The sequence below is a fragment of the Vulpes vulpes genome, chromosome 9 (genome assembly GCF_048418805.1).
Source record: "Vulpes vulpes isolate BD-2025 chromosome 9, VulVul3, whole genome shotgun sequence".
NCBI classification, from domain to species: Eukaryota; Metazoa; Chordata; class Mammalia; order Carnivora; family Canidae; genus Vulpes; species Vulpes vulpes.
The window spans coordinates 105,705,712-105,715,796 of NC_132788.1; the positions used below are offsets into that span (position 1 = coordinate 105,705,712).

At 47.5% G+C, this 10,085-nt stretch overlaps 1 protein-coding gene across 2 annotated transcripts in view; it reads right to left on the reverse strand.

Annotated features, from left to right (window-relative positions):
• CATSPERD (cation channel sperm associated auxiliary subunit delta) overlaps positions 1–9,990 on the reverse strand; it is a 51,529-nt gene extending 41,539 nt beyond the window's left edge. The window contains exons 1-3 of one of the 2 annotated variants that reach the window (XM_072721693.1): positions 9,525–9,990; positions 7,525–7,579; positions 6,608–6,684 (exon numbers count right to left, since the gene is read on the reverse strand). In XM_072721693.1, coding sequence (XP_072577794.1) covers positions 6,608–6,684; positions 7,525–7,579; positions 9,525–9,676 — 284 coding nt within the window. In that variant the 5' untranslated portion in view covers positions 9,677–9,990. The other variant, XM_026019394.2, reaches the window with a different exon arrangement.
• Between the last annotated feature and the right edge of the window lie 95 nt (positions 9,991–10,085).

The window sequence follows — 10,085 nt, forward strand, 5'->3', positions numbered from 1 at the left end:
TTTTTTAAAAACATTTATTTTAGGAGGGGTGCACATAGGAGCAGGAGGGAGAGGCAGAGGGAGAGAGAGCCCCATGTTTGGCTCCCCACTGAGCACGGAGCCAGACATGGGGTTCAATCTCATTACCCTGAGATCAAAACCTGAGCCGAAATCAAGAGTCAGATGCCCAACTGAATGAACCACTCACGTGCCCTCCCTCCACCTTTTTAAAAATGAAATTTAGGGGAACGCCTGGGTGGCTCAGCAGTTGAGCATCTGCCTTTAGCTTAGGGTGTGATCTCAGGATCTGGGATCGAGTCCCACATCAGGCTCCTTGCATGGAGCCTGCTTCTCCCTCTGCCTATGTCTCTGCCTCGTTCTCTGTGTCTCTCATGAATAAGTAAATAAAATCTTTTTAAAAAATGACATTTAGGGCAGCCCCAGTGGCACAGTGGTTTAGCACCGCCTGCAGCTCAGGGTGTGATCTTGGAGACCTGGGATCGAGTCCCATGTCAGGTTCCCTGCATGGAGCCTGCTTCTCCCTCTGCCTGTGTCTCTCTCTGTCTCTCATGAATAAATAAATAAAATCTTTAAAAAATAAAATAAATAAAATAAATAAAAAATGAGATTAGGTTAGGTTCTATCTATGTATTCAACTATCTATCATCTTTCATCTTTGCATGAGTAAACCTCTATAGACTGGGTGTTTGACTTTTTGAAATAACATTTTTAAAAAGTCATGTCACTTGACCATGTCAAATATAAAATTACATAAAATGTACATTAAGTGACAGCTTGCCTTACATAGGATGCACTCCACTTTTGTCACTTATACGGTTCTGATCCCACTAAAGTAAAAGGTTTCAGACCAGGGATGTGTATGCATGAAAGAAACAATGTGTTCCCTCAGGCAGAAAACGTTTAAGAAGTGAAAGGCCATCCATGAACATGGTATATCGCTTCCTTTTCCAGATCTCTTTCTCCTGCTCCCTCCAGCAGAGTTTTATGGTTTTAGACAGAAAGGAATTGCTGAGTTAATTCTTATGCGTCTTAAAGCTTTTGTTGCTATTCAGAATGATGTTTTTTTCCTAACTGCCTTTTCTGAGCATCCATGGCTAGTTTATAAGAGAGGTGTTGATGTTTTCAATGTCCGTGTTGTATTTGGCCATCTTGCTACACTCAGTTGTTCCTTCTGGTAGCTGATACTCTTGGATTTGGCAAATGTTGTCTCTTCCTTTCCAATGTGTTTTACATTTCAAGTTTTTCTCCTGTCATATTGCACTGGCTGGGACCTTTGATACAAAGTTGAATGAAAATGATATAATTCTCTGTTATTTTTACCTTTATATTGTCTCTTTTACAGGGTTGAACGCCTTCAGCAAGTATCCAGTTGACATCAAAATCAATAACACATTGGAGGCAAAAGGAACACTGAAGCATAAACTGTGGAATATTATTTTACCTGTTTACTTATTTTGGGGTTTTGTTTCTTTTTCTTTCTCTCTCTCTCTTTTTTTTTTTTAACAGGCACTCTGTCCCACATGGAGCCCAATGTGGAGCTTGAACTCATGGCCCTGAGATTGAGACTTGAGCTGAAATCAAGAGTCAGATGCTTAATGGCCTGAGCCAGCCAGGTGCCCTTGGGTTTTGTTTCTGTTTTAGAATCTGTCATTGAGGTGAGCTTTTTCCTCCTCCTCCTCCTCCTCCTCCTCTTCTTCTTCTTCTTCTTCTTCTTCTTCTTTCTTCTTCTTCTTCTCCTTCTCCTTCTCCTTCTCCTTCTCCTTCTCCTTCTTCTTCTTCTTCTTCTTCTTCTCTTCTTCTTCTTCTTCTTCTTCTTCTTCTTCTTCTTCTTCTTCTTCTTCTCCTCCTCCTCCTCCTCCTCCTCCTTCTCTTCTTCTTCTTCTTCTTCTTCTTCTTCTTCTTCTTCTTCTTCTTCTTCTTCTTCTTCTTCTTTTCTTTTTTTAAAGAGAGAAAGAGAGCATGTGTGTGCACAAGCTAGGGATATGGGGGTTGGTGGGATGGAGGGGCAGAGGGAGAGGAAGACAGAGAATCTCAAACAAGCTCCATGCCCAGCATGGAGCCCAATGCAGGGCTCCATCTTATGATCCTGAGATATGACCTGAGCCAAAATCTAGAGTCAGGTGTTTAACCAACTGAACCACCTAGGCACCCCTGAGGTGAGTATTCTGAACAAGAGTTTTCTGAACTACTACAAGGTTTTCACCTATTTTGATCTTTAAAAAAAGAACTAATTCATTCATGCATCTGGCACACGTTTATTGGATACCAGGCTCTGGGGACATAAAGATGACCAAGCATTGCTTCTGCCCTACAAGACCTTCTTTAGTTCACTAGGAAAAAAAAAAATACAAAGAAACAAGTTTGGGGTTGAAATCAATATATAGTGGCTCAGTTTTCCAGGAACTAGAGCTATTAGAAACCTAGTTAAGAATCCAGAAGTAGGGATCCCTGGGTGGCACAGTGGTTTAGCGCCTGCCTTTGGCCCAGGGCGCGATCCTGGAGACCCGGGATCGAATCCCACATTGGGCTCCCGGTGCATGGAGCCTGCTTCTCCCTCTGCCTGTGTCTCTGCCTCTCTCTCTCTGTGTGACTATAATAATAATAATAATAATGATAATAATAATAATAATAATCCAGAAGTAAAAAAAATAAAAAAAAGAATCCAGAAGTAAGTAATGACAAACTTTAGAACACGCAAAACCAACACTATGTTGTTCGCAGGGTAAAGGTCAAATGCCTCATTAATATGCTTTCCTCCAAGGTTTATGTGGTCTGGATTTAGACACAACTTTAAAACAGTAAATTAGAGGGGCACCTGGGTGGCTCAGCTGGTTAAGCATCTGACTCTTGGTTTTGACTCTGGTCAGGATGTCAGAGTTGTAAGATTGACACCTGTGTCTGTGCTTCTCTCTCTGTCATATAAATAAATTAATTAATAAAATTAATTAATTAATTTAAAAATGTTTGAAACAGTGAATTAGAAAGTAGGGGACTCTTGTGCCAGTCTTGCAGAAGATGGCATGCTGGCAGCAAAATAAGATGTCTATAAACAAGGGAAAGAAAACGGGAAACATGTTTAAATTAGACATATTATAGCAAAAAATAACTGTCAATTCCAAAGGCAGTGGCTGCTGGCATCAATCAGAAATCAGAAATGCTCCCACTCAGAAATCTTGATGGGCTACCTATATCCTGTAGGATCGCAGGCAAGACGTCTTAACTGGTCTACAGGGTGGTCCATGATCTGAGCTCTACCTGTGTCCCTACCCCAGGGCTCCCTGGCCTTGGCACTGCTGACATTGGGGCCACACGACTCTCTCAGGGGGCAGTTCTTTGCACTGTAGGAGGCTGAGCAGCATCCCTGGCCTCTGCCCACCAGATGCCAGTAGCACCCCCAGTTGTGACAACCACCAATGCTTCCTGCTGTTGTGCAACCTCCCCTGGGGGGGACAGGCCCAGAATCCTCCCCTCTCACTACCTTAGACTTCAGTTTTACACTCCAGCCTCACACATAGGGCGTCCCTCTTTCACGCCACCTGACGTGGCCTGTGCCCCCTCAAAGCCAACTCGTATTCATCCCGGGAGGCACTCAGTCCTTACGCTGAAAGAGAGGAGGCCAACTCTTAGCCAAGTAGAGCTCCGTGTCCGTCTCTGGGCTGATGCCCCACTGTTTCTCCCCAGCCAAGGTTCCACAACTCAATTCATTGCGTAACTGATGCCCTTTCCTCCATGCAGCCTTCCTTGATTCCCTTCCAGACCCTTCCTCCTCTGAACCACTAGATTTCATGTACTACTTTCCTACCACTGTCTCCCTCCAACACTGCCTCCCTGGTTTCTCACTGGACCACAGCCTCAGCCCCTCACTTGCGTCCTTCTGCCATCTCCCCTCTCTGCTTCCTCTTTGTCACCCAACAATCAGTGGCCCTCTAGAAGAGACATCAGATTGCGCCACTCCCCTCCATACCCTCTGGTGGCTTCCCCCTGAAATTCAAATTTGTCACCACACCTTACAAAGTCCCATGTGATCTGATACTGTTGACATCTCCTTTGCTCCTCCCCCAATCACTGCACTTGAGCTGTTCCTCCCAACAATTCAAGCCAGGTCCTGCCTTGGAGGCCTTTGCACATGTTGCCCCTGCCACCTGGGATGCTCTTCCCCCTGACTGCAAGAAGGAAGGACATTCTAGGGAGAGATTCCAGGTGGGACAAAGGTCTCAGGAAGCATACACATGAGCAACATAAACAAGTTACAAATTTAGGTTAACTGCCAAGAAATGGGATTTTTGTGTCTGAGAACGTGTTCAACATTTTGACAGATTCTCCAAAACTGCCCAGATACACTTAGTCTCATCCCCGTTTGCCCTCATCCTCACCAACACTGTAGGTGAAAAGTGACATTTTCACCATTTTATCGGGCATTATAGAATGTCTCATTTCCAGAAGCTGTTGGAATCAGAATTTGTCTCACTCCAATGTGTTCTTGGTATCTCATTTAAGGATTTTATGCTCTAAGCAGGGGGTCTGGCAAACTTTTTCTGTAAAAGGATAGATAGGAAATATTTTAGGGGCCACATCGCCTCTGTCTTGACCACTCAACTCTGCTATTGTAGCACAAAAGCTGCCATGGACAATATGCAACCCCGTGGATGTGGATGCGTACCAATAAAACTTTACTATGGACATTGGGATTTGAGTTTTTTATTTGTTTAAAGATTTTATTTATTTATTCATGAGAGCCAGAGAGAGAGAGAGAGAGAGAGAGGCAGAGACACAGGCAGAGGGGGAGAAGCAGGTTCCATGCAGGGAGCCTGACATGGGACTCGATCCCAGGACCCCAGGATCACACTCTGGACTAAAGGCAGGTGCCAAACTGCTGAGCTACCCAGGGATCCCGGGATTTGAGTTTCACATCATTTCACATGCCGCAGAATATGGTTTTATTTTTTATTTTTTTTCAATGTAAAGTGTAAAGACTATTCTTAACTCAGCAGCCATACAAAATCAGGTGGCAGGCTGAATTTGGCCCAGTGGGGGGGGGGGGCATCATCTGTGACCCCTGCTCTAAAGCAGGTGTGATGATGGAAACACTCTGCTTCTGAACTGTCCGAGGTGGCTGCCGCTAGCTACACTGAGTGCTTGAAACATGGTTAGTTTGTGTGGATTTTTCACTGTATTTAATTTTAATTAATTAAAAATGTTTTAAAATTGCAATAAAACTACACAACATAAAATGTGTATTTCACAATTTGTGAAAAAACAATACATAAAATACATCATTATAATCATTTTTTTAAGTGTCCATTTGGTGACATGAAACACCTGTCATGCACCCACCCCCACCACTGTCTCCAGAACCTTCCACCTCCCTACACAGAGACCCTGTCTCCAGGAAGTACTCACCCTTTGCCCCCTGCCCCACCCCCGGCTCCCACCATCTCCTCTCTTGTCTCTGTGGACAGGCCTCCTCTGGGGACTTCCTGGGATTGGAGTCACATAGGAGGTGTCCTTCTGGGTCTGGCTTATTTCAAATGAGCATAATATCCTCCAGGTTCATCCACATTGTGGCAGGAACTGGAATGTCTTGGCTTCTGGAGAGAGTGACATAAGCCTTGGGACCTCCGTGTCCCTGCTCTCTCTCCCATCTGCCCCACTGCTTTGTTGGCTGCTTCCCCACCCACGTGTCCTGCCTTTTCTGTGACATCCCTCCCCCCAGGCTCCTGCCCTCCTTAGCTTCTAGGTCTCCTGCTTTCCAATTTCTCTTTCTCTTCTCCCACCTGCTGTATAAAAATCAAGATTCACCAGAACCTCTGGCTGCTGAACATGTGATCCCTGTGTGACTGCCCACAGCCAGAACCACCACTGACATACAGATGACGAACTTGTGTTCCTGTCTCTGGCCTCCTGTGTCCTTGGTGTCTTGCAGGCACCAAGCCATCCCAAGCTGCCATCTCTTGCCCCCCTCCCTCCCACGTTCCTTTCACCAGAAATTTGAGAGCCATCGTAAACTGCTTGTTCACCTCCATCCTCCACACCTCAGGAGGATTGACGAGTCCTGCTAAGCTCCCTCCTGCTCTTCTGTATGGCCTTGCCTTCTCGTTAGGCTTTTTCTTTGGGGGGGGGGGGGCTGGTTTTTTGTTGTTCTTGTTTAGGTTTTAGCATGTTGTTTTGCTTTGCTTTGTTTTGGCCTGGGCTTTTGAAATCCTCCTGAACACAAACTGTGTGGCCCCAAACCCTCCACTGCCCTTAGGTTAAAGGGTGAACGTTTCAGTATGGTTTGCACACCTGTTGTTCTACCCCTTGCACAGTGATGATCCCAAGTGCACCCTGGGCATGGTGTTCCCAGTCCTTTGAATGCCCCCCGCACTTCCACGATGATTAATTATATCCAGGATCTGTGACAGGTGGTACCATACTATTCACTCGTGATTTTATTTGCTGGTTTCTTCATTTCCTTTCCTCTGACCCCCACCTTTACTATGAACTCCCTACAGGCCAACAAGCAGCAACCCAGGACAGAGCCACCTTCCTTAATGTCTGTTGAATGAATGAGGGCAAATCTAATGCTTTAATAAAAGGGAGGGTAACAGTACATAAAATGGTCACTTACCCTAGATACAGGGCTATGTTTTTCTTGCAAGGATGCTTAATCAAGTGGGATGTCATCGATGAAAAATACAGTTGGTCCTAGAGAGATAGACAAATCTTAATTTCCATAATAACGAACAGCTGAGAAAGACAATTTCCTAACATATAATACTGAAAATGTAAAGATGAAATTGAGGTAGGTGGGTAAGAGGAATGTAATGTCATTTTCCTGCTTTCCTAGTACACTCTGGTGGCATCAGAGGTCAAAGGGGTGGGAGAAGCTGGGTGAAGGGTACCTGAGACACCTCTGTGCTATATTTGCAACTTGCTGTGTATCTAGAATTACATCAAAATTTAAAAATGAAGGTTCACAAGATAATTATTGATACCACATTCATTCCTTGTACAGGTTACTGCTTATTTGCAAATCATTAGTTATTTGAAAGAGACGCCAGAGGACGAGGAATTGTAAAGCTAACATGTTAGGGACCAGGCGCTTGGAGGGGATTTAGAAATGCAGATATCACTTCTGAAATAATGCCATGTCAACGGAAAAACATTTTAAAAGGTGAAATATTCCTCCCTGCATTTTAGACACACATGGGGTAGGGAAGAAAAAAAAAACGTTCCCTCTTGCAGGATGTCATGTGAGCAAAGGAACTCATGTGCTTCATGTTACTCCAGAGCCACAATGCAGCAAATGAACGCTGGAAAAAGGGAGCTGCGTTCTAAACCCACTTCCATCTCCTGGCTTCCTTCATGTTATGTGATCACTTCCAATTAGTTTTTTAGTGAAGTGGGAAAGATTAAGCCTGCTTCAAAGTGCAATGGTAGGGATTAGATAATGTTCTATGCCTGACACAAAACTGACACCTGAGAAATACTGGCAAGTGTTAGTTTCGAAAGCGAAGAGCGAGAGGGAGGTATGGAGCCACGTACCCCTTGAATTTGCTGTCTGACATGAAACACCTTTCCTGTCCTCACCATGTGAGTACTAGAGGTAAGTGACGAGAGAGACCATCTGTCATTTTTTATTGAATATTCAACATGACTCCTACCAGGGTACCCCTGGGTTAATGCTCAAGTACCTGTTTTGATGCTTTAGGGTAACGGGAGCCCCGGGAAAATCTGATGACACTGTGGGCCTTCCTCTCCCTCTCACACACACGCAAATATGCAAAAATGGAGATTTAATTCCTGAGAGCTCATAAAGGCTCATTTGCAGACCCCAGATTAGGAACTCTTACTCCAAGGATTTTTCTTTCTCTCTTTAGCTGTGGCCAGGCACAGGGAGATGGATGGTACTGGTGGCTAGAGAGTGTTGGTACAGTTTATAGCTTAGAGCAGAGATTCTCCATCTTGACATGTGTCAGAAGCGCCTGGAGGCTTGATAAACTGTTGATCGCTGGGCCCCACCTCCAAGTCTCTGTTACAGTAGATCCGAGGATCGCAAGTCTAGCAAATTCCCAGGTGCTGCTGCTGGCGGTGGTGGTCTAGCACCATGCTTGGAGAACCCATGTGAGGATATGGGATAATTGGATATCACCACCAATATTTCCAAACTTTGAAACAAATCTCATTGGTAAATCTTACTGGAAAACTTTTTGCTTACTAGCTAGGTCTTTAAGCCAGTGAGTAATTCCACTGGGTCTGTTTTCACATCTATAAGATACGGTTAAGGAATCACAGAACTGTTGTAAAGATCAAATTAGGCCATGCACCCCAAGTGCACATATACTATTTCATTGGCAAACGGGGGCCCTGCTGAGTATGATAGCTTACTCCAGGCAGTAGTTCCCCGAGGGATAAACCCTGTTAGCATTTATCTGTTTACCCCCCTTGGCACCTATTATACAGTATTCACTAATATTTACTGAGATTTAAAAATGTTCTGTACACAGTGAGATAAATACTCCACATCCTCGTGTAGCTAATCTACTGACAGCACTAGACAAAAAAAAAAAGGGGGTGTGTGTCAAAACAGTAACAGAAGTCAGTGACAGGAAAAAGCCATTATGGGGATTGGAGCCCTTTAAATAAAGAAATGTGCTATTTAAGTCAAGATCAGAATGACTTAAACCAGGATCGGGAACCAGCCATGGAGAAATCTGGAAGCAAAGTGTGCCAGGCAGAGGGTGTAGGAAGCGCCGTCTCCCCTGTCCCCAAGGCTGGCCGGAGTTGGGCTTGTTCAAGGGATGGGGTGACTGGAGCATTGACTCAGGGGTGGGCAGGTACCAGATCCGTGCTTCTCAAATTTCCAAGGGGCAGTTGGCAGTGCCTAACTAGAGACATTTCTGATGGATTTTCAAGCCTGGGGGAGGAAGGACTACTGGCATCTATAGCGACTGGAGGCCAGGGATGCTGCTCAACCTCTCAAGGGCACAGGAAGGCCCCACCCCAGAGTGTCCTGAGTGCCAGACCGTGTGGGGAAATGCAGGCTGCCCCAGGAGCTTGGGTTTTATCTCTGGCGCCACACAAACAGGGCCGGGGCATGTCCCATCGGATTCGTTTACGCACGATCCCTCCGGCTGCAGGAGTGGGTCGCAGAGCCCTCGGCCAGGGTGGCGGCGGCGCACGAGGCTCCGAGGGCGGGAATCGGGGCCAAGCTCTGAACGGCAATGGGGGACCTGGCGATGGGCTGGAGCAGTTGGGGTGAAAGAACGGAAACACCAAGTGCGACTTCTCCAACAAGAAGCTAAGAAGCCTTAACGAGGCTGCGGAGGCTCAGCTCACGGTCGGGCCGGCGCCCGCTCCCCGACCCCGGGCAGCCCCCCTCCCCGGGGAGGCAGCCCCACCGGCACAGCTGCCGAGCGCTGGCCAGCAAGCAGGGCTGCAGGGTCGTCGCCGCCACCAGCATCGCCACCAGCATCAACACCAGCATCTTGTCCGAAGAACCAACGCCACCCAAGCGCTTCAACCGCCGCTGGGCGCCGCCTCACCGTCTGAGCATGCGCAGACTGGAACCTGAGCACGTGGCCCGCCCGCGTGAGGCCTGGCGTCTGCGCATGCGCACCTCGTCTCCTGGGGACCCCGCTCCTCGAGCGCCTGACTGTGCGCGCGGTGACGCTCGCGCTCTCTCCAGTCGGAGCATGCGTTGCGTTCACCGTCTCGCGAACCCTCCAGCAGGCCTCCGACTGGCGCACACGGCCACCCGTGGACGGGCTAGGTTGGGCATGTGCACAGGGTCTCCCGGGAAACGCTGCTCAACCAACCGGGACGCGCTCCAGAGCGTGAGCGCACGTCGCCCGCGCGCCTAAGCCCAAGTGCAAGCACCGGGATGCTTGTGCGTCCTCGCAACTGCGCTCGCAGCACCAGCGGTTCGCTTTCCAGGAGCCCTGGAGCCCGCGCACAGCCCTCCACGTGAACCAGAGGCGCTTCCGGCGCGCGGGAAGCGCGATCCCGCCCCCACGCTCCTGTAAGCCCCACCCCCGCCGCGTTCCGTTCCGGGTCACGCCCCCCGCGGGCCCCGGGGTACGCGCGGGGCCTCACGTGCGCACCAG